The sequence below is a fragment of the Trypanosoma melophagium genome, assembly GCF_022059095.1.
Source record: "Trypanosoma melophagium isolate St. Kilda chromosome Unknown ctg1segment0, whole genome shotgun sequence".
NCBI classification, from domain to species: Eukaryota; Euglenozoa; class Kinetoplastea; order Trypanosomatida; family Trypanosomatidae; genus Trypanosoma; species Trypanosoma melophagium.
The window spans coordinates 1060312-1083184 of NW_027125132.1; the positions used below are offsets into that span (position 1 = coordinate 1060312).

The window sequence follows — 22873 nt, forward strand, 5'->3', positions numbered from 1 at the left end:
GCCGGTCTGTACCCTTCTCGGCTGCAGTGAGTGATATGGGAAGGATGTTTGATTTCCTGCCCTCAGTTCGTCCTCTTGCGTCTTTTTTTTCCTTTTGAGTTTGTTCTACGAGGAGAGTATTCTGCAATTAAAGGAAAAAGTATGGCGTTGTCTACCCGGGGGAGCAAAATTTGTTCATAGTGAGTGTTATTATTCTCATCGGTGCTAATGCCACGTTTCTAGGCCTTGGCGGCTCGCAGGTAAGCGTGATTTTCGAAGGCAGCAGCTATACGGAAGTGGTAACCGACGTAACCATATTGGGATCATTTTTTTCGCCTTGGGAGGGGTTTCAGCTCTTGCCATTCCACTCATTCTATGGCTGTGTTGCTGCTTCCGTCGGAGGGCTTCCGAAGGGCTCTTTATCTTGGGACTCGTGGTAAAAGTCATGGGACTCCTCAGTGGCACTGCGGTGGTGATCTACTATGCTTGTGGGTATCTTTCTTACCCCGATAAATTAAAGTATGGTGTTATAATTATTTGCTCTTCTATGGTGCCTATTGCCGATGCCATTGTTATACCCATTTACTGCTGGTACCGCTGAAAGCGACAGATTCAAAAGGAAGAAGAAGAAATGAATGAACCGGTGCTACGAACCAACCCAGTGGATGCACAACTTGTGGTCCTTCCTAATGATGACAAGACGTTGGCGCGAAGGAATGGATTGTTTGGAAAATAGTATTTTCTTTCAGTATGGGGTCTTTTTTTTTTTTTTGGACAGATTGCAAAACGAATCATCAAGCCCAGTGTTATTATGCAAAACTATCTTTGTACCGGGGTTAAATGTTTCGTAAATTTTTTTCTTGTTTCATTCTGACAGCGTAGAAACAGATGTTTTTGGAGGCCCACTTGTTTTAACCTGATCCTCACCGTCACGACCAGGAGGTGGGTTAAAAGGGCTTCGCAGCACTTCCATTTCGTCAGTTTTTTTTTTTGGTGAAAACTATCAGGGAAATAAAATAGGAATTTATTTGTGAATGCGGGGAATACAAGGTTTGTGACAGTAAAATATTATTTCTCCTCAATGTTCCTTCTTCATGACGAATGTACGACTTAGACTATTCTTGTTTTTTGTTTTTTTTTTTTCTCTTTCGGGGGCTTGTGAAGGGGCTGTGCGTGTAGGTGGGTTTCCTATCGTATGATTTTTCCTTCCCCGGTTCTTGTTTTGTGTCTTTGCTGCACTAGTGAGAGCCCTCGTTAGGTGAAATAGGGAAATTGATCGTTTGTGTCGGCGTTCCTCTCCTCGCAGCGGGGTGTTGGGTCCAAGGGGCCAACGTGAAGATTTTTCCCCCTCAAAGGAGACGATAGGATAAGTGAATCCCGTGACAAGAAATGATGAGTCGTGGGATGTGCAATTTCCGATGGGAACCATCGTGTTGGCATGACGTCGTTCTCCCTTCCCCTCGAGTTCTGTGGGATGGGAAGAATGGCGTCAAGTATTGCGTGGGCTAGCGGGTTGGTGGAGAAGGAAGAAGGATGTCTCTGTGTATGTATGTATGTAGTCTATTATTCGTTTTTTTTTTTTTTTACTCTGCCCTGTTATGCCTTATTTGTTTGAGATCTCCTTTACGTTGTTGTTCTTTCTTTTTTCCCTCTTGCTGCAGCGAATCTCTCCTGAATCTGAGTTCGCAATCCGCCTACTCCGCTCACACATAGTGGAGGTGACAGAGTAAAGTGAAGAGTGATGAAAAGAACTTCACTCACTATGCGGCCATTGGTGCGAGGTGACTCTTATCTGTACCGAGGCAGCACTACCACTACTACTATTATTACTACTTCTACTTTTAGTACTAGTAGTAATAGTAATAGGAGTACGGTGTTGTTTCTCCGTTATCGACCACCCCTGTTATCTGTTGTTTCGACACACAAGCGGCACAACTCTACACAATTCATTGGCAGAGATAATACGACAGTTGCAGCAAGGGGAATGAAACGACCGGTTGTCTCCTCTGTAAAGCGTATGATACCACCACCGCAGAAGGTTCCAGTTTCATCTTCGACAATGAAATCAACACTCCCACTATCACCATTGGCAGCAGCGCATCAACCACTGTTTGATGTAGAGGGGATAATTACCGCATTATCAAAGGTATTCACTACTTATCAGAAACAATTGCTTAGCCAAGCGGAAATAAAAACAACAGCAGAAGTGGAGGAATCTGGGGTCAAAGTACCCTTTTATCCCCCTGTACCGCTGAACTTTATTGAGGAACACTTTCAATCGTTTCTTCTACGGTTGTTTTCTATCAATAAGGGTGCTAATGCTGGAACTCCTATAATACGTTTAGTGGGTGATGATCCATCAGCAGAGAAAAACAGAGAACGACTCGCAAGTCGCATACAGAGTTGTGGCGTTTTCACTTTGGGTCCTCCTCCACTTATACAACAACATGGGGGAAAAGAATTAGGTAATAAACAGGAGGCTCTTGTTCTTCGTCTTAAACCGGGAGTTCGGGAATTGGCATTTGATATTGCTCTTTTTCTCTCTTCATTTGGGAGTTCATCAGGTGATAATAAAAAAGTAGTGCCACTGGCAGTTATTAGACGCATGTCGCTTAGTCCTGCGGCATCTGCATTTATACGCCACAATCTCGTCGGTGATGTGAGGCGATTGCTCTTGTTGTATGAGCAAGATGTGTTTGTACTGACTAAAAATGGTGCGATGGTTCGACTTAGGGATACTGCATTTGGGGAGGAAAAGAAGGAGACGGAGGTAGATAAGAAGAAAGTAGTGTCCAAACAACCCTCTTTAACTACTACACTGTCGGAGCAGGATCTGAATAAGAAGAAAAATAATAATAACGAGAGTGATTTGATTCCCTCAACTGAAGAGGGAAATGACACAAGGGAAGGAACACCATCACAAACTCCATCGAGTCATGTGATTGGCCATTTTATTGCTGAGGAAAAAGATACAGTGTTACATATGGGAAAAAGACTTATCGCGCCATCTGCGATGGAACGTTACCGACTCTCTCAGCAACTATTACCGCTATTAGATTTTATTCCAGTAGCAAAAGAAGAAGGAAAGGGAGCAAAACTTAATTCTCAACAGAGCAGTGGTGAGAATAGTGGTGATTATCTTGGATTCATTGATTTCGCTGCAGTGTGTGATCGGGCAGTTAAAACACATCCACATTTAGCTCATCTTTTAGTTTTGGATTATAATGATGTGGTACGACGCCGTGAGGGTTTATTGTTATCAGCGCTTGGTGCTTTGGGTGTGGAGTGGCGCTGGGGACGTCCACTTCCAATAGTGGAAGAACGATTAAAACAACAGCAACAACAAAAACAACAATACCGTATGAGTATGAATAATAATCTCTCGTCAGAGGTGGGTCTTCTCTTTCTTCGTCGGCGAACTGCTGCAGCCAATAGAGTAATGACGTTAGTGCAGAATAAAATTGAAATGGTGTGTGAACGGCTCTTACTTATTGACTTGCAGGTTGAGCAAGATGGAATAGCGTTGATGACACATCACTCAAAGGAGTGGTGGAAATACACAGATGGGGTTTTATCTTCAGATGGTGATGCCGATGCATGTAAAAGCTCTGAGGATGCAAGAACAAAAGAAGAAAAAGAAGAAGAAGAGGAGGATATATGGAACCGCACAATCTCTGTAATACATAGCGCGGTTTATAATGAGTTGACAGGATCTGCAGCGGCAATAGGAGCGGCGACAGCAGCTGTAATATTGTCTACACAAGAAAATACACCTTTCACTGCAAATCTCATGTACCCGGCCGGAGCATGTGCGGATGCTGCTTTTGTACAACATATTCTCCGCTGTTTTTCCACACGTCACTATGAACCGTTGCAAAGTACGCTGCTTAATGAAATACAAGGTATTGTACCACCACTCTTTAAGCAGGAAATTCTTCAAAGTATTGCATGTTTATTCTTCCCATATGGTAGAGGTAATAATAATGATGATATTTTCACAGGTGAGGCAAGTAACAATAACAGAAACCATGAAGGGAAAGATACGGGATTTGTGGTGTTTAACAAATACGTAGATGGTTTTTATGCTAATAATGCAAATACACGATTACCATTAATTCGCCCTCGTGCAACACCTGAAGAGCCACCACTTGTGTACCGGCAACTTTTACCTGCAATACTAGTGCTTGAAATTTTATCTTGTCTCCATCGTGAGCAACAACGTCATGCAGAGGAAATTGGTCTTGAGATTGATGATAATAATAATAATAATAATAATAATAATAATAATAATAATAATGAGGATAGTTATGGGAGTAATCATAGTAGTAGTGACGACTGCATTTGCTTCTCTTCACTTCGCCAAACGTTGCGTCCTGCGAGTCGTGCTTACATTCGTGATAATATTGGTGATCCTGTAATGATTCCTCTTCTTATATCGTGCTTTCCACAGTACTTTCGTGTACCTGTTGTTAATACAGTGCCTTTGTGGTCAGCTATTGGTCTAACGCGTGAAGGACGACGAGTGGCGCGTATGATAGACAACGCTTCACTTTCATCGTTATTACCAACACCATTATCTGAGCTCCACCCTACAAGTTACCGTAGTCAACACACTGGCTGTTGTTTCACAAATAATATACACCAACAACTGGATGCATTTCTCAGATGGCGCTGAGTAGTTACAAAAAATTAGATATCAATGACATTTAGTTGAGCAAAAGAAAGAAAGAGAGAAAAGTAATGATGAGGGTGTGGGAAAGTATATGGAAATATTTTGACTCATGAGGAGGAGACTTGTTTAACTCATTTACTATTGTCTTTATTTTTTTTCTCTTTCTTTCTTTCTTTAGTCATCAGTATAGTAGTGAAATTTAGTAAACCAGACCCCAAGAGGGGCTGTATGGGAATAGCATCAGCCGCTGTGGGAAAAATATTTCACCGATAAACACAAACCATTGTAGCTGGAAATGAGTGGCAGCAATACCCTAACAGTTATTAACCCATATGATGGGAAACGTTATCGTCTTAACATTAAGGGAGAGATTGGTCGATTGACGATTGGACGCTTAAAACAATGTCTAGCAACCGCCTCCTCCTGTCCAATTCTCTCATCCGATCAAGTGATCAAATTCAACAGTACTCCACTTAACGATAATGAGGCCTGCGCTGCGTATGGAATCACCAACGGCTCCACACTCATCGTTGAACACCGCCACAATGTTGATCCAAAAACAGATCACACCGCCTCTTTTCTCTCACCCCGGCGCCGGGCGCTTGAGTATCAAACAATTCAACAGCAGAAGATTGGACTGGACAAGGACACCGCCGCCTGCGATGAAACGCTCCAGGGAAAAATCAACGAACTGCAGGATCAGTTACATGCGGCGGAGCGAAAGAAGAGAGAACTGGAACGGGAGAAGGAAAAGGCAGAACGGGAGTTAAATAGAGTTCGTGAAAAGGAGGAATTGGCAGAAAAAGAAAAACAACGCCTGGCGGAACTCCAACAGCAGGAAGCACGACGAGCACCACAGCGGGCGGCAGACCCGGCAGCACGGAGTGAACAAGTACGTGCAGAAGAGGAGGCGGCGCGGGAAGTCGCACTGCAGAAACTCGATAATGAGCGACAACGGACGTTGTTAGAACAACAACGGGCAGAGTATGAAGCGGAGAAGAAACGTGTTGAAAAGGAACGTAAGGCATACGAGCGACGGGCAAGGGAACGTGAAATGAATATCCGCGCGAAGGAAATTGAGATTGAGCAGCAATTACTGGGTGCTGAGCGTGATCGCAAGGAATTGGCGTTACAACGACTTGTATCACAGAAAAATCGTGTTCTTTATTATTATCGCATGGGTTTACCACCACCGGAACGAAAACAGGCAGCATCTATGATGGAATGGAGCAATGGACAGCCGTCATCTATACAACCGGCCCAAATTGAAAACCAAAAGAACATGAATGGTCATGCTCTTCCACTTGGGCTTAACGTTAGTGGAAGCATGAGTTCATCCACACAACCACAAGAACAACAACAAGAACAGCAATACCAGGGTAGGGAAAAAGAAATTTCACGTAATATCGGGAATGACCAATATCCGGCTGGATTTTTGGGTAGTGAATATAAAACCCCATTAAATGAATCGGTTGGAAACTCTGATAAAAGGGAGTCACTTGTTCCAGATAATGGAATGAAAATGACAGGCAATGATAACAGTGTTTTACCCCAGGATGTTGGATTATACGATGCACGTGAGAATGCCATTAATAACATGCTTTATATGAGCCAAGATCTTGGACTAGAAAAACCGCTAGAGTTTGATGAAAATAATACATGTGTTTTAAGCGTTGATGGTCAATACACTTTATTGGTAACTTTTGATACAGCGACGGAACGACTTTACTTATACTCTGCTATTTTAACACCCATTCCACGTGATACAAATGTGAGGCTTTCCGTGTATGAATTTCTGATGGAAGGGGCGTTACTTGGACGAGAAATGTGTGGTGGTGGTGTTGGGGCTTCGCTTAAAAATGACTTTATTCTCTTGTCAACGAGTATTCACTTACCAACAAGCCACCCAACTACTCTGCGTACCATCATACCATTATTTGTATTATCCCTTCAGAAGTGGCGAGAAAAAATTCAACAATTATTGCATGATGTACACGCAGGGAATAAGCCAGTAGTGAGTGGCAATGAGTCTGACGTTAGGGGTAAGTTGAAAGAACAATCAAGAGATCATTCTACCACCGGAACACCAACTACTGCCTCTGCACGAAACAGTAACACTCTTGGTGCAGATCATAACGGAAGTAAACCTTTTATTGGTATTGAGGCAACAGACAGCATCGTTGTTAATGGTGTCTCTTCAAAGTATGAAGATGGGGTTTTGGTCGTTAGTGTAACAGGACCAGCTGCACAAGCTGGTATGCAGCCACATGATTTCATTACGAGAATTAACGGTAGACGTGTGACGAGTCTTCTGCAATTTCAGCGTGAAGTCTCTAACTTAGACAGTGGTGCGATAGTAACTTTCATTGTTGACCGTGCTGGACTCAGACTGGTAGTCTCTGTTAAGGTCGGTGTGGCGTCATAAAGGGATAGAGTGAGGGTGGTAGTGGTAGGGGGGCTGCTGTACTGCATTTCTCTTATTATTATCTATCGTATATTGAAAAGAGTAGAAGTGAAATGGGGAGGAATATATATATATATATATGTTTTTTTTTCCTTTTGTAGTTTCTGTTGATGGATCTTTATCGTTAGTGTTCTTTTTATTTTATTTGTTAATTTTTTTTCTTTTTGTATGTGATTCTTCATCTATGAATTTCCATATCACTCCCGTGCGTGTTGTTCTTATTTGTTTTCGTTTTTCGTTTTCATGCTTTCTGATTCTGTTACTACTAATATCGTGCTGTTTCTTTTTGAAAAAAAAAGAAACAAAAAAAAAAAGAACAAAACAAGAAGCCATACACATATACATATATTTTTTCTTTTCGCATATGAGGAGTTTTAGAATCGAATGTACACCCCATGGAATTCCACTTTAATCTCCGGTAGTCAAGAGAGTGGTAGTTATCTAAAAAATGATGTGAATCGGTTTATTCCCCGCCGTGATCGTAATACTACATTTGATTCAGAGAATGAAAATGATATGGTGGACGCGTTGATATCTACTGGAGCCAGTAGTAATAGTAGCGGTGTTTTTGGTAATAATAGTAGTAACAGCACAATCGCCTCCCTGCGATTCGCACGAATTCTTCTAAACGCCTCTGTTTTCACGATAGCCCGTAAACGATTTGTGCTTCTCGCCGTACTTCTTGCGATGCAGTCTGGCTCACAATTAGTACTGCAGCAGTATGAGGAACTTATTAAGAAGCATGTTGTGATTGTACTCTTTATGAGTATGGTTGTTGGTGCGGGTGGGAATGCCGGCAATCAGGCGGCTGTGTCCGTCATTACTGCACTTCTCGCCTCACGTGATGGTCGTAATAACATCCGCACATTAGAGGGAGATGTGGAGGCGGTGAGAGGCCGTTTTTCGCGGCAAAAGGAACATTCCAACAGACTCTTAACAACAACAACAGCAACTACTACTACTACTACTAATAATAATAATAATAATAATAATAATAATACAATAATACCTGTGGTCTCCACTGCAGGGAAATTGGTTTGGCGGCGACTAATAAGTTACACTGTGAGATTTATTCGTCTGCCACGAGTGCTCTTGGGACGTCGATGGCGGCGGTTCTGCGGTGAGGTGGGATATCCCGTAGGCGTCGCACTCACTACTGTATTACGCTTTGAATTACTTGTGGGTTTATGTTGTGGGGTAATTATTATGAGTATTGGGGCACTGCGAGTGGGATTCTTTGTGTGGTGGGACGAAGAAGATCATATCCATAATAGACCTGCAAGTGGTGTGGGTGGTGGTGGAACTTCCACATTGTTGACCGAGTGGGGAAGTAATGCGGGGATTATAGTGGGAATCTCCCTTTCGCTGTTTATGATTGTATTTCTGTCCGTATTAATTGGGGCAACATTGCCGTATATTTTGCTTTACTTTGGTGCTAATGTTGAACACGCCGCGCCGATTGTACAAGTGTTGATGGATCTGTTAGGAACATGGATTTGCTGTATTACATGTAATGCCTTCTTGCCATCAATACTGGGATCAAATGAGACGGCGGGTTTGAATGGTTAAAGAATGGTGAGAATAAGAAGTCTCAAAAGAAGTGAAGAGTGGTGAATAGGATGATAGAAATAAGAAGAGGATTGTATGTTATTTAAGTACTGCTCTACGTGTGTTTAAGCAGAATGCTATTTTGTTTTTTGTTTTTTTTATCTATCTTTTGCGTTTTTGGGTGTACACTACATTGGCTCTCATTTTAATATTATTATGCATGAAGAAAAACATAAATACATACATACATATATATATATATATATATATATGTATTCATTTACAAACTAAGAGAAGTTGAAGGATGAGGAATAGTATACCATAGACTCCTGTGTGTATGTATAATTTTTCCTTTTCTTTTTTTTGTTGAGTTCCTGTGCCTTTTCTTTCGTTTTATTATAATAATTATTATTATTATTTACTTTATTATTATTATTATTATTATTATTATTATTTGATATTGCTTATTATTTTTTTCTATCTATCTATCTATTGGATATATATATATATATATGTGTGTAATGAAGAAGAGTCTCCTGGGACGGAAAGAAAAAAAGTGAAGTAACACAAGGGGAATAATACTCAATAATAATAAGTATGTGTGATATCATTCACGATCCGCTGAAAGGTGAGGAAACACAGAACTTCTTCAATGAAAATGCAGACATGACATTGAGAAAAACCCACAATGGTGCTGTGTTTAAACGCAACACGGGCCATTTCACCGCCCCCTCTGTTGTACTCAGTGAAAAGACAGATGAGTGTAGCGACACAGCAGTGGACGGCGAGGATGGTGTTTCACTGCTAGCGGCTGTTGGCACACAGGAATCCCCGAATGCCTCTTCTTTGCATTGGATGGAAAACTACGACGATGCAAACAAAACGGAAGTATTACTTCGTCCCGCTGCGTTAAAAAAACAGGATTCACTCACACCAATAACGATGGAAGGTGCCTTTGCCGATTCACCAATGATGATACACAGTCTCTTCACAGACAACACCGCAGCGGATCTTTCACCAACGCTATTAACAGCATTTCTTTCGTATAGTGATGAAATGACCATGACAGTGCCGTCAGATGCGGCGTTTGATTTTATTAAGAAACGTCTCTTTCCATCTGGTCATTTCCCTTCGCCCTGCATTGCAGAGGAGGAACGGCAAGAAAGAAGAAAAGGAACAATATCCCTCTCATGGTTTCTGCAACAACACCGTGAACATGCGGCGACGGTGTTATCAATGGGATTTCGTTTTCTCCTCAATCTTGAAAAGTACAGTTTTTCATGGAAACGGGCGGTGGAAGTGCCGCTGATGGCACTGCAATTACTAGCGAGATATGCATATGCCGTGACGTTCGATGGGCATCCCAACACTTTCACCGCATTAAATCCCCGCGAACATCTTCTTCTCATGGCGGCGTGTTTATTGGCGTGTTGGAAGTTCGCCGATGTTGATGCGAGTGTTACTGTTCTTATTGCGATTCTCGAACACGCCTTCTTTCATCAACATACTGTATTGCAGCTGCGGGATGTTATTCACATGGAACTCACCGTATTTGGCGTGTGTGGGATGTGCGTTGAGGCCCCACGTTGGTGGACTTTGGCGATGGAACTCCTCGCCGTGGCGCATAGCGAGATGGAAGAAGAGAGCAGCAATAATAATAATAATAATAATAATAATAATAATAGTATCACGCACAGCTTTGAGGAGAAACTTGAATTGCTTCTGATAACCAGCGAGCAAATTCTTCTCACTGTGATAAACGTGGATGACAATAGTGTTAGTGGTAGTGAAGAGAAAGAAAAGGAAAGGAAGGGAAAAGAAGAAAAGAAGAACACCCTTCATAACATGAATACTCACAATAACCATCATCCACGACAACTACAACAAGAAGATACAACACATACGGTTCGTCTCGCGGAATTACACACAACTCTGCGGTGTTGGATGGAATCACATCCCGTTTTTGGAGTCGCACTCGCCGTTGCCAGCGGTGTGGTATCGTTATCGAGGGCGGCCGCGTACATTGCTCCCACCGCAGCAGCGTACAATCTTAATAATAATAATAATAATAATAAGGGGGATGTGAATGAGGAGGAATCTTCACAGTACTTTCTCTTCCCTCTAAGTAATACGCAGCGGGGGATACAAGCGGCGGATGACGCGGTTCAACGGGAGTTGTGTGGAATGGTTGAAGTCTTAACAGAAGTGTTGCAAACATCATGGAGGGAAAACTAAGAGGTGAGTCGTGATAGTATTGTTTTCTCTTTTTTTTTTGATTTCAGAAAGGTGCAGTGGGAGGGGAGTAAACTCTGTACATGGTTTGTCAATCTTAGCTTAAAGGCTGGTGGTATATGTCGATGGGAAATTAAATTTGATTTTTTCCCCCATCAATGCGTATTTCATTGGCTTGCATTCCCCATCCTTTTGTTTTTTTTTTTTTTTGCTACGTATCTGACGTTATTTTTCTTTCTTCTTTATCGGCTTGTGGGCGTTTTTTTCGTTTTGTTATTATTTATTCATTTATTTATTTGTCTTTTCCCTCCCTTTTCTTTTTTTTCTCATGTTAACTTATTTGAGCAATTATGTTATTTTTTTTTTTTTTCTTCGTCGTCTCGGTTTATTTTATTTATCTGAACGGTTAGACCATTGTTTGCGTACGCAACTACTTGCGTGTATGTACATGTGAGAGGCGCTGGTGGTACTTTTGTTATTGTTTTATTTTCTTTTGATTTTCGCATGAGAGAAAATAAAATAAAAACGAAGGAGAAAGAACGAGAGAAAAAAAGAACTAATGATTGATAGTAGTAACTATAATAAATGGACCTGAGAAGACAGACAGGTAAACACTAATGTCAACTGTGTTGGCCCATTAATTTCTTTAATTTACTCATGGGGAGGGGGTAAAATTTTCTGGTTATAAGGGCCGGAACTACACTTATGTTGTATATTGCTTGATAGTTATATATATATATATATATATATATATATATATATAACTGTGCGGTGTAGATGAAAGCTAATTATAATAATAATTAGAAGACGCCCCGTACGAACGGCAATTTTATTGGTTATTATCGTTTTTCTGTGCTGTGATTCTTTTGCCTTTTTCCCTGTTCTTCTTTATGTATATATATATATATATATATATATATATATATATATATATATAGAGAGAGAGAGAGAGAGAGATCCTTTTAATAATTCCCCCCGTTTTCCCATTTTGTTCTATCTACTTCCATGTCTCCCTTCTTGGGATACGCGAAGATATAAATACATGCAAACAAACAAACATTATTAACCATATATATGTATGAACTATGCATATAAATCTATATATATATATATATGGTTATTGGGTGAGAAGGCAGATAGACAGAAGTTGTGGTACAGAGAAACTCCCTTATCAGAAACAAAGAGAGACGGAAGACAGAAGACTCAAGCCAGAAAAAAAAACCTACAGGAAATAAACAATACAAGTCTATTTATATATATGGTTTAGTTTTTTCCCTTGTTCCTGTTCCTTTCCCCACTTTTACGAATTCTTCTTCGTCTGCGTTAATATTTCTTGAAAACAAGGATGTCATGAAGTTTCTGCAGACTTTTTCCCTTTTTTTTTATTCTCTGACGATCACAATGAGGCAGATTCAACGATTATTGTGTTTACCGGAGATTAGGCACCATACTGTATGTATGCATTTGCCGTATTGACTGTTTTTTTTTTTTTTACCTCTTGAGATGGGTACTCTTCACTATGTTATTCCCCCTTTATTATTGTTATTAATCTTTTTTTTATTGTTTCACAACAATTAGATTATATATATTTATCTTTTTCTTGTGCGCGTCTGCATTCCCTGTGTATATCTTTTTTTCTTTTTTTGGTTTTGTTATTCTCTCTTCATATGAGAATGAAATCACGCCATAACTCTCTCCTCACCCTTTTTTTGTGAATTACCTATATAATGGTACTATTGGTAGTAAAACACAAGGAAGGGTAAAACCATCATTATATAATTATCAGCGTACAGTAAATAAATAGATAGAGAGAGAAAGTAAGTGAAAGTGGTTTGTATTATATATTCATCCATTTATTTTTTGAGTACGTGATTAGTGATGAGTGTATTTACTATTTTTTGTTATTCTTATTTTTTCCCCTTTTTTCTTGACAAGTTTCGAAAAGAATAGTCAGGTCTTATATCTTTATTACGAAGATAATTTTTGTATTGAAAATACAATATCTCGCAAAAAGAAAAAATATCTATTTAGTGAAATTATTCTTATTGTTATTATTATTATTATATACCCATTGGGGAAAGTTCCGGAATTATATATATATATATATATATATATATATATATATGTCAAAAAAAGGGGGAGGGTTGCTTGGGATGAAGTCAGAAATATTTGTTTCACCTTCATTCTGTTTCTTTTGTTTGTTTATTTGTTTTTCATTTTCGCACATTCGTATTTTCTTTTTCCTATGATTTTTATCTAAATTGTGTGAGTGAATCCCCTCCCTTCTATTTAATTCATCCCGAAATTTCTTTTCTTATTGATTTGTTGTTGTTATTTCTATTATTTATTGTTTTTTATTTTTCTTATCAATTTATTGTGTCTGTTCACACATTTTTTCCCTCTTGTCTGTATGGAAGAGTATACGTAGAGCGTACGTGTTGGTCCCATTAAGTGAAGGGGCGGATGAAGATAATAAAAAATAAAAATAAAAATAACAAAGAAATAGTGATATATACGAGGCAACAAGGGAAAGAATCCCTATTATATATATATATATGTATAACTATATGCTTTCCCTTTTTCTTTTTTTATTTGTTTGAGGGCTTCTTCACCGCACAAAGAGTCACATTTCTTTACATTTACCCCTTTTTCTTTTCTTTGTCACGCAGTTTATGTAGTTTTTCTCTTTGTTTGAAACCAATTGTGGTTCTCGCTTTTCGTGTTACTCATGCTTAACTCAATTATGAATTTCTTTGTGCGCAGAGAGTTTTCTTTTTTTTCTTATTCAAGAACTAAACAGAACAGAACAATGATCAGTGGGATTTATATAGAGAATAAATATTAAGGATAGTGCAAAAGGAAAAAGGAAGAGGAAAAGAGAAAAACAGTGAGGATGAATATGGTTGAGAGAGAAAGAATTCATCTGCAGCTCTTGGTTAAGTTTTTTTTCTTTTTTGTAAGGTCTAAACAGCAAAAAAAAAAAAGAAATTAGAAAAAAGTGGGCTTCATTTATTGTTTATTATTTTGTTATTTATATGTATTACTGTATTAGTAATGCATTGTTATTACTGTTGGTTTTTCTTCCCCATACCTTCATGGGTGCCCCCCTTACTTGGACAGTCTTTTTATTACTCTTCCTTTTTCCTCCTTTGCCATTGTGGGAAAGCAAAGTAAAAAAAAAAAGGAAAAAAAAAACAATCAAGCAATAAAATAAACACACGCCAAGCAAATACACACAACAAAACAAAGCCACAAAACCCCAAATCCGTATATTATATATATATATATATTATATTACAAACACTTCCCTACTTATTTCCCCGCCCCGTCCGTCCATTCCCCCCACATGGCCCTCACTACGCGCATCATCAAGGAGACCGAAAAACTGCAGCGCGAACACCCCGACGGCATTGAGGCCACGCCATCGCCCACAAACCCGCGCTATTTCCATGTGAAGATCCGTGGCCCCCCGCAGAGCAGCTACGAGGGCGGCGTCTTCAGCCTCGAACTCTTTCTCCCAGAGGAGTACCCGATGGTCCCGCCAAAGGTGCGCTTTCTCACCCGCATCTATCACCCCAACGTGGATAAGCTCGGCCGCATCTGTCTCGACATCATCAAGGACAAGTGGTCGCCGGCACTGCAGATCATTAAGGTGCTGCTCAGCATACAACTGCTCATGGCAAGTCCAAACCCAGACGACCCGCTCGATAATGAAGTAGCAGATGCCTGGAAACGGGATGAGGCAGGGGCAATGCGCACCGCACGAGAGTGGACACGTAAGTACGCCACTTCGTAATTTTTTCTTTGCCTGTATCTTTATGTGTTTCTGTGTGGATATTAGAGAATGGCATTGGATCGGATTGTATGCATGTGTGCGATGACGCGCATTTTTCTCGCTTTTTACCCTTTTTCTTTCTTTCTTGTTCTCCCTTTTTTTTTCCTCTCTTAGAGAAGTGGTGGAGGAAGAAGGAGAGAGCGAGAGAGAGTATGTGAGAGAGAGAGAGAGTGAGTGAGTGAGTGAGTGAGTGAGTGAGGGAAAAAAAGAGAGAAAAAGATGCGAAACATTATGAGGAAAAGAATTTAAAAAAAAGTGAGAAAAGGAATGAAGTAGAGCCAGAAGAATATGAAGGTGAAAACTGACATTATGTGAAGTGCTAAAAACAGTAGGAATAGCTGATGCAGTGCTACTAGTTGCTGCAGTCTTATGAAAAATCTAAAAAGAAAAAAAAAGGTGGACCTCGGGTCTCTCTTTCTCTCCTTTATTACCTTTTTGCAGGTGCCTTGGAGACAGCCTTTTTTTTTATTCTTTTTTTGTCGAGACAGACAGATGGAGAGAGAGCGATGAAAAGTATGAGCGTTTATTGTGTGCGTTCCATGTGAGATGCTGATGGAAAAGAAGGAGTGGTAGACCACATCTGCAAGGTTTGTTCACTATGTTTTCTCAACTTACCTCATATATATATATATATATATATTACACACACACGCACACGCATGTCAATTCATCCTTTTTCTTTTTCTCTTTATTATTATTGTCTCATTGCTCAACGCGGGCATATTTTCATCCCCAGTAACTACGCTTAAGTTGAAACACTAAAAACAAATTAAAGGTCTAAACAAATGGCTCGTACCCGTCGCGCCTCACCATCAAGCTCCCACCGTGCCTCTGCCCCACCGCCAGCACACCACACCCCGGCGCCAAAACAACAACAACAACACACACATAATGCCTCCGCCACTCCGCAGCAGCCGCAAGTCACAAATGTGTACGTGCAGCGGGGCGGAATGGGCGGCGGCGGCTCTGGCATTCTCGGCACGATGGCCTCCGTCGCCGCGGGGTCTGTCATTGGACACGGCATCTCCCACATGCTCTTCAATCGCGATCAGCCACCAGCACAGCCGGCACAGGCGCAGGAGATAGCACAGCAGGTGGGAGACGGCGCATGCTCCTCACAAATTAAGGCCTACGCCAAGTGCCTTGAGGCAAACCCAGATAATGCAGAAAACTGTAAATGGGCGTGGGAATACTTCGTTCAGTGCCAAAACGAACAGCAGCAGTAGTAGGTGTAGTGGAGAAAATGAAGTCGATACCACAAAAAAAAAAAACTAAGTGGCAGATATATTTATATTAAATAAAAGAAGCAAAAGGGGAATAGGAAAATCAGAGGGTAACCACAGGAGAAATTTTGAGTGGATTGTCTTCTCTCTGCCTTTTATTTATTTTTAAAATTTTCAAAAAATCGGAAAAAAGAGGATGGGACACAAAATGTGAATAAATAAGAAGAAAGCAGCAGAATATCAAAGAGGTAAAGGAAATCAGGTGAGATTGGGAGAAACAGAAAAAAAAAGCGAGAGGGGAAGTTGTGTTGCTTCTCTCATGCCACTTTATTTCTTATCTGCGTTTCTCTTCTTCGCATCTGTCGTGCCTTTTCCCGAAATAATATGTATATCTTTATATAAAATATAAATATATATGCCCCTTCATTTTGGGGGGATGAAGTCTTACCGTGGACCATTTTCTTTTCCGTGCGTAAACTGATCCCTAAAAGCACTCTATTTCAATTGAGTACAGGGTAACTTTTTTTTTCAGCTTCTCCCTGCTAGTGTATTTGTTTCTTCCCCTACTCTTCCTTTTGCTTCTACTATAACACTTACACCTTTTTGTTCCTTGTTTTTGTTCTTTCTTCTGGTATTTTAAAGTGTGTGTGTGTACTACTATGTAACTTCACATGGTGTAACACAGATAAAACTGGAAAAGTACTACAAAAATTTAAAAAAACATGCACTATGAACAACAATAATAAATGCCGTTGAAATGTTAACTGAAGCTATTGAGGGACATGTTGCTTCAAAAGAATCTTACACGTGAGGCGTGCTTTGCGTTCGCGACGGACTAATCGTTACAACTGGTATTCATGGTGTAGTCTAGTTCAAAACCAAAACCAAAGAAAATTTTTTCCCATAGCGGTTTTTTTCTTGAGAGATTGCGGTGATTAGCAATTTGTTTCTCGCTACATCTACTCTATTCAGGATCTTCAAAGAACCACTGCCCACCTATTTGTAACGCCCGTGAATCGCAACAAGAATAGTTGCGAAAAGGACTTTCGGTGCACTCGATGAAGGGTATAAATTACCCACCGGAGAATCCACCATCCGAATTGACAGAACAAAACCGTTCTTATGTTATTCGTATTGTTGCTTCTCTAAAAACATCGATGGTACTGATAGGAACCAATCATCATAAAGAAAATTCACTAAGGCTTTTACAACGATAATTGTTACGTCGTATATTGTACGCAACACAAATTGCCACACAAGACGGCGCCTCTGCCGCGGCGTTTCCGTGGGTGGCAGCGGGTGCCGTCCTCGCGGCAGCTGCATTCGCGTTGCCTTGAACAAGCGGAGCGATGGGGAGTGAGGAGTGGACGATAGGGCACCGGCGCCTCTCCGTTCCCATTCGGTTTTTGTTTTGTTTTTTGTTTTTGGGGTGTGGCGAGTGTCGGATATTGAATTTGCATCACCAGATGTCCGGGTACTAAGGAAAAAGAGAAAAAAAATACCCAGGCATGGTGGCGCCTCACCCGGTAGAACACCTCTATATGGCACCAAGGAAAGTGTCATTAATTCCTTGTTGTGTTTTGTATTTTTTTTTTTTTTTTGATTCTGTTCCTCTGTTTTGTCTTATGATCATGAAAAATCTGCAAATAATGTGAATAACCTTTAACACGACGCTTGGTCAACCAAATTTCGGTTGGTCCCATGACATGTGAATTTACTCTTTCCCAGTCTATTTACAACAGCTGCTTTGATTTTGTTTTTGTTTCTGTTTTTCGCCCACCGGTGCAATCTACCGAAGAGAAATACCCTCGTCTCCTGTGAAGGGACGACATTGATGCAAGTCAAGCCGCCATACGGACTCATCCTTTTCGTCTGCAGGCGATAGTGGCACTCTCTCTTTTACCCTCTCCTTCTCTTTCTCTCCTTCTTTGTTTTCCCCCCTGACACCGCGAGGATCCAGTCACAAAGCCCGCAACTCAACCACAAAAGCAAGGTATGTACGCCGTCTCTGTCCACCGCGCCGTCCTGGCCATGTTCTTCTGCGCCCTGTTGTGCCTCCAGCTGGCCGCCGCACAGCAGTACGCAGCGGAGGGCAGTGCGGATCCACCAGGACCGGACGGCGCCTCTGCCGCGGCGTTTCCGTGGGTGGCAGCGGGTGCCGTCCTCGCGGCAGCTGCATTCGCGTTGCCTTGAACAAGCGGAGCGATGGGGAGTGAGGAGTGGACGATAGGGCACCGGCGCCTCTCCGTTCCCATTCGGTTTTTGTTTTGTTTTTTGTTTTTGGGGTGTGGCGAGTGTCGGATATTGAATTTGCATCACCAGATGTCCGGGTACTAAGGAAAAAGAGAAAAAAATACCCAGGCATGGTGGCGCCTCACCCGGTAGAACACCTCTATATGGCACCAAGGAAAGTGTCATTAATTCCTTGTTGTGTTTTGTATTTTTTTTTTTTTGATTCTGTTCCTCTGTTTTGTCTTATGATCATGAAAAATCTGCAAATAATGTGAATAACCTTTAACACGACGCTTGGTCAACCAAATTTCGGTTGGTCCCATGACATGTGAATTTACTCTTTCCCAGTCTATTTACAACAGCTGCTTTGATTTTGTTTTTGTTTCTGTTTTTCGCCCACCGGTGCAATCTACCGAAGAGAAATACCCTCGTCTCCTGTGAAGGGACGACATTGATGCAAGTCAAGCCGCCATACGGACTCATCCTTTTCGTCTGCAGGCGATAGTGGCACTCTCTCTTTTACCCTCTCCTTCTCTTTCTCTCCTTCTTTGTTTTCCCCCCTGACACCGCGAGGATCCAGTCACAAAGCCCGCAACTCAACCACAAAAGCAAGGTATGTACGCCGTCTCTGTCCACCGCGCCGTCCTGGCCATGTTCTTCTGCGCCCTGTTGTGCCTCCAGCTGGCCGCCGCACAGCAGTACGCAGCGGAGGGCAGTGCGGATCCACCAGGACCGGACGGCGCCTCTGCCGCGGCGTTTCCGTGGGTGGCAGCGGGTGCCGTCCTCGCGGCAGCTGCATTCGCGTTGCCTTGAACAAGCGGAGCGATGGGGAGTGAGGAGTGGACGATAGGGCACCGGCGCCTCTCCGTTCCCATTCGGTTTTTGTTTTGTTTTTTGTTTTTTGGGGTGTGGCGAGTGTCGGATATTGAATTTGCATCACCAGATGTCCGGGTACTAAGGAAAAAGAGAAAAAAATACCCAGGCATGGTGGCGCCTCACCCGGTAGAACACCTCTATATGGCACCAAGGAAAGTGTCATTAATTCCTTGTTGTGTTTTGTATTTTTTTTTTTTTGATTCTGTTCCTCTGTTTTGTCTTATGATCATGAAAAATCTGCAAATAATGTGAATAACCTTTAACACGACGCTTGGTCAACCAAATTTCGGTTGGTCCCATGACATGTGAATTTACTCTTTCCCAGTCTATTTACAACAGCTGCTTTGATTTTGTTTTTGTTTCTGTTTTTCGCCCACCGGTGCAATCTACCGAAGAGAAATACCCTCGTCTCCTGTGAAGGGACGACATTGATGCAAGTCAAGCCGCCATACGGACTCATCCTTTTCGTCTGCAGGCGATAGTGGCACTCTCTCTTTTACCCTCTCCTTCTCTTTCTCTCCTTCTTTGTTTTCCCCCCTGACACCGCGAGGATCCAGTCACAAAGCCCGCAACTCAACCACAAAAGCAAGGTATGTACGCCGTCTCTGTCCACCGCGCCGTCCTGGCCATGTTCTTCTGCGCCCTGTTGTGCCTCCAGCTGGCCGCCGCACAGCAGTACGCAGCGGAGGGCAGTGCGGATCCACCAGGACCGGACGGCGCCTCTGCCGCGGCGTTTCCGTGGGTGGCAGCGGGTGCCGTCCTCGCGGCAGCTGCATTCGCGTTGCCTTGAACAAGCGGAGCGATGGGGAGTGAGGAGTGGACGATAGGGCACCGGCGCCTCTCCGTTCCCATTCGGTTTTTGTTTTGTTTTTTGTTTTTTGGGGTGTGGCGAGTGTCGGATATTGAATTTGCATCACCAGATGTCCGGGTACTAAGGAAAAAAGAGAAAAAAAATACCCAGGCATGGTGGCGCCTCACCCGGTAGAACACCTCTATATGGCACCAAGGAAAGTGTCATTAATTCCTTGTTGTGTTTTGTATTTTTTTTTTTTTGATTCTGTTCCTCTGTTTTGTCTTATGATCATGAAAAATCTGCAAATAATGTGAATAACCTTTAACACGACGCTTGGTCAACCAAATTTCGGTTGGTCCCATGACATGTGAATTTACTCTTTCCCAGTCTATTTACAACAGCTGCTTTGATTTTGTTTTTGTTTCTGTTTTTCGCCCACCGGTGCAATCTACCGAAGAGAAATACCCTCGTCTCCTGTGAAGGGACGACATTGATGCAAGTCAAGCCGCCATACGGACTCATCCTTTTCGTCTGCAGGCGATAGTGGCACTCTCTCTTTTACCCTCTCCTTCTCTTTCTCTCCTTCTTTGTTTTCCCCCCTGACACCGCGAGGATCCAGTCACAAAGCCCGCAACTCAACCACAAAAGCAAGGTATGTACGCCGTCTCTGTCCACCGCGCCGTCCTGGCCATGTTCTTCTGCGCCCTGTTGTGCCTCCAGCTGGCCGCCGCACAGCAGTACGCAGCGGAGGGCAGTGCGGATCCACCAGGACCGGACGGCGCCTCTGCCGCGGCGTTTCCGTGGGTGGCAGCGGGTGCCGTCCTCGCGGCAGCTGCATTCGCGTTGCCTTGAACAAGCGGAGCGATGGGGAGTGAGGAGTGGACGATAGGGCACCGGCGCCTCTCCGTTCCCATTCGGTTTTTGTTTTTTTTTTGTTTTTTGGGGTGTGGCGAGTGTCGGATATTGAATTTGCATCACCAGATGTCCGGGTACTAAGGAAAAAAGAGAAAAAAAATACCCAGGCATGGTGGCGCCTCACCCGGTAGAACACCTCTATATGGCACCAAGGAAAGTGTCATTAATTCCTTGTTGTGTTTTGTATTTTTTTTTTTTTTTTGATTCTGTTCCTCTGTTTTGTCTTATGATCATGAAAAATCTGCAAATAATGTGAATAACCTTTAACACGACGCTTGGTCAACCAAATTTCGGTTGGTCCCATGACATGTGAATTTACTCTTTCCCAGTCTATTTACAACAGCTGCTTTGATTTTGTTTTTGTTTCTGTTTTTCGCCCACCGGTGCAATCTACCGAAGAGAAATACCCTCGTCTCCTGTGAAGGGACGACATTGATGCAAGTCAAGCCGCCATACGGACTCATCCTTTTCGTCTGCAGGCGATAGTGGCACTCTCTCTTTTACCCTCTCCTTCTCTTTCTCTCCTTCTTTGTTTTCCCCCCTGACACCGCGAGGATCCAGTCACAAAGCCCGCAACTCAACCACAAAAGCAAGGTATGTACGCCGTCTCTGTCCACCGCGCCGTCCTGGCCATGTTCTTCTGCGCCCTGTTGTGCCTCCAGCTGGCCGCCGCACAGCAGTACGCAGCGGAGGGCAGTGCGGATCCACCAGGACCGGACGGCGCCTCTGCCGCGGCGTTTCCGTGGGTGGCAGCGGGTGCCGTCCTCGCGGCAGCTGCATTCGCGTTGCCTTGAACAAGCGGAGCGATGGGGAGTGAGGAGTGGACGATAGGGCACCGGCGCCTCTCCGTTCCCATTCGGTTTTTGTTTTGTTTTTTGTTTTTTGGGGTGTGGCGAGTGTCGGATATTGAATTTGCATCACCAGATGTCCGGGTACTAAGGAAAAAAGAGAAAAAAAATACCCAGGCATGGTGGCGCCTCACCCGGTAGAACACCTCTATATGGCACCAAGGAAAGTGTCATTAATTCCTTGTTGTGTTTTGTATTTTTTTTTTTTTTTGATTCTGTTCCTCTGTTTTGTCTTATGATCATGAAAAATCTGCAAATAATGTGAATAACCTTTAACACGACGCTTGGTCAACCAAATTTCGGTTGGTCCCATGACATGTGAATTTACTCTTTCCCAGTCTATTTACAACAGCTGCTTTGATTTTGTTTTTGTTTCTGTTTTTCGCCCACCGGTGCAATCTACCGAAGAGAAATACCCTCGTCTCCTGTGAAGGGACGACATTGATGCAAGTCAAGCCGCCATACGGACTCATCCTTTTCGTCTGCAGGCGATAGTGGCACTCTCTCTTTTACCCTCTCCTTCTCTTTCTCTCCTTCTTTGTTTTCCCCCCTGACACCGCGAGGATCCAGTCACAAAGCCCGCAACTCAACCACAAAAGCAAGGTATGTACGCCGTCTCTGTCCACCGCGCCGTCCTGGCCATGTTCTTCTGCGCCCTGTTGTGCCTCCAGCTGGCCGCCGCACAGCAGTACGCAGCGGAGGGCAGTGCGGATCCACCAGGACCGGACGGCGCCTCTGCCGCGGCGTTTCCGTGGGTGGCAGCGGGTGCCGTCCTCGCGGCAGCTGCATTCGCGTTGCCTTGAACAAGCGGAGCGATGGGGAGTGAGGAGTGGACGATAGGGCACCGGCGCCTCTCCGTTCCCATTCGGTTTTTGTTTTGTTTTTTGTTTTTTGGGGTGTGGCGAGTGTCGGATATTGAATTTGCATCACCAGATGTCCGGGTACTAAGGAAAAAAGAGAAAAAAAATACCCAGGCATGGTGGCGCCTCACCCGGTAGAACACCTCTATATGGCACCAAGGAAAGTGTCATTAATTCCTTGTTGTGTTTTGTATTTTTTTTTTTTTTTGATTCTGTTCCTCTGTTTTGTCTTATGATCATGAAAAATCTGCAAATAATGTGAATAACCTTTAACACGACGCTTGGTCAACCAAATTTCGGTTGGTCCCATGACATGTGAATTTACTCTTTCCCAGTCTATTTACAACAGCTGCTTTGATTTTGTTTTTGTTTCTGTTTTTCGCCCACCGGTGCAAT

At 42.7% G+C, this 22873-nt stretch overlaps 14 protein-coding genes across 14 annotated transcripts; 13 read left to right on the forward strand and 1 right to left on the reverse strand.

Moving 5' to 3' along the window:
- Positions 1–354: 354 nt before the first annotated feature.
- Positions 355–715, forward strand: LSM04_008758 (uncharacterized protein; the record flags this gene model as incomplete). The annotated part of the gene is made up of 2 exons (XM_067335700.1): positions 355–471; positions 590–715. 2 exons carry the CDS (start codon positions 355–357, stop codon positions 713–715), a joined length of 243 nt encoding a protein of 80 aa, XP_067195434.1.
- Positions 716–1741: 1026 nt separating this feature from the next.
- On the forward strand, positions 1742–4654 carry LSM04_007641 (uncharacterized protein; the record flags this gene model as incomplete). The annotated part of the gene is made up of 1 exon (XM_067335701.1): positions 1742–4654. The coding sequence occupies one exon, from the start codon at positions 1742–1744 to the stop codon at positions 4652–4654; it is 2913 nt and encodes a 970-aa protein (XP_067195365.1).
- A 292-nt stretch (positions 4655–4946) lies between these two features.
- LSM04_004211 (Tir chaperone protein (CesT) family) lies at positions 4947–7076 on the forward strand (the record flags this gene model as incomplete). The annotated part of the gene is made up of 1 exon (XM_067335702.1): positions 4947–7076. One exon carries the CDS (start codon positions 4947–4949, stop codon positions 7074–7076), a length of 2130 nt encoding a protein of 709 aa, XP_067195161.1.
- A 423-nt stretch (positions 7077–7499) lies between these two features.
- On the forward strand, positions 7500–8684 carry LSM04_005728 (SLC41 divalent cation transporter; the record flags this gene model as incomplete). Its single annotated transcript, XM_067335703.1, has 1 exon — positions 7500–8684. One exon carries the CDS (start codon positions 7500–7502, stop codon positions 8682–8684), a length of 1185 nt encoding a protein of 394 aa, XP_067195242.1.
- A 576-nt stretch (positions 8685–9260) lies between these two features.
- Positions 9261–10898, forward strand: LSM04_000047 (uncharacterized protein; the record flags this gene model as incomplete). The annotated part of the gene is made up of 1 exon (XM_067335704.1): positions 9261–10898. One exon carries the CDS (start codon positions 9261–9263, stop codon positions 10896–10898), a length of 1638 nt encoding a protein of 545 aa, XP_067194914.1.
- Positions 10899–14241: 3343 nt separating this feature from the next.
- LSM04_005596 (Ubiquitin-conjugating enzyme E2) lies at positions 14242–14691 on the forward strand (the record flags this gene model as incomplete). Its single annotated transcript, XM_067335705.1, has 1 exon — positions 14242–14691. One exon carries the CDS (start codon positions 14242–14244, stop codon positions 14689–14691), a length of 450 nt encoding a protein of 149 aa, XP_067195224.1.
- An 824-nt stretch (positions 14692–15515) lies between these two features.
- LSM04_009699 (uncharacterized protein) lies at positions 15516–15956 on the forward strand (the record flags this gene model as incomplete). Its single annotated transcript, XM_067335707.1, has 1 exon — positions 15516–15956. One exon carries the CDS (start codon positions 15516–15518, stop codon positions 15954–15956), a length of 441 nt encoding a protein of 146 aa, XP_067195495.1.
- Positions 15957–17133: 1177 nt separating this feature from the next.
- LSM04_009390 (uncharacterized protein) lies at positions 17134–17352 on the reverse strand (the record flags this gene model as incomplete). Its single annotated transcript, XM_067335708.1, has 1 exon — positions 17134–17352. One exon carries the CDS (start codon positions 17350–17352, stop codon positions 17134–17136), a length of 219 nt encoding a protein of 72 aa, XP_067195477.1.
- Positions 17353–17461: 109 nt separating this feature from the next.
- Positions 17462–18146, forward strand: LSM04_000423 (uncharacterized protein; the record flags this gene model as incomplete). Its single annotated transcript, XM_067335709.1, has 2 exons — positions 17462–17479; positions 17922–18146. The coding sequence occupies 2 exons, from the start codon at positions 17462–17464 to the stop codon at positions 18144–18146; spliced, it is 243 nt and encodes an 80-aa protein (XP_067194936.1).
- Positions 18147–18316: 170 nt separating this feature from the next.
- Positions 18317–18998, forward strand: LSM04_000443 (uncharacterized protein; the record flags this gene model as incomplete). Its single annotated transcript, XM_067335710.1, has 2 exons — positions 18317–18334; positions 18774–18998. 2 exons carry the CDS (start codon positions 18317–18319, stop codon positions 18996–18998), a joined length of 243 nt encoding a protein of 80 aa, XP_067194938.1.
- A 171-nt stretch (positions 18999–19169) lies between these two features.
- On the forward strand, positions 19170–19851 carry LSM04_003475 (uncharacterized protein; the record flags this gene model as incomplete). The annotated part of the gene is made up of 2 exons (XM_067335711.1): positions 19170–19187; positions 19627–19851. 2 exons carry the CDS (start codon positions 19170–19172, stop codon positions 19849–19851), a joined length of 243 nt encoding a protein of 80 aa, XP_067195114.1.
- Positions 19852–20024: 173 nt separating this feature from the next.
- Positions 20025–20706, forward strand: LSM04_008954 (uncharacterized protein; the record flags this gene model as incomplete). Its single annotated transcript, XM_067335712.1, has 2 exons — positions 20025–20042; positions 20482–20706. 2 exons carry the CDS (start codon positions 20025–20027, stop codon positions 20704–20706), a joined length of 243 nt encoding a protein of 80 aa, XP_067195452.1.
- Positions 20707–20878: 172 nt separating this feature from the next.
- On the forward strand, positions 20879–21563 carry LSM04_007416 (uncharacterized protein; the record flags this gene model as incomplete). The annotated part of the gene is made up of 2 exons (XM_067335713.1): positions 20879–20896; positions 21339–21563. The coding sequence occupies 2 exons, from the start codon at positions 20879–20881 to the stop codon at positions 21561–21563; spliced, it is 243 nt and encodes an 80-aa protein (XP_067195351.1).
- Positions 21564–21736: 173 nt separating this feature from the next.
- Positions 21737–22420, forward strand: LSM04_001061 (uncharacterized protein; the record flags this gene model as incomplete). The annotated part of the gene is made up of 2 exons (XM_067335714.1): positions 21737–21754; positions 22196–22420. The coding sequence occupies 2 exons, from the start codon at positions 21737–21739 to the stop codon at positions 22418–22420; spliced, it is 243 nt and encodes an 80-aa protein (XP_067194969.1).
- Between the last annotated feature and the right edge of the window lie 453 nt (positions 22421–22873).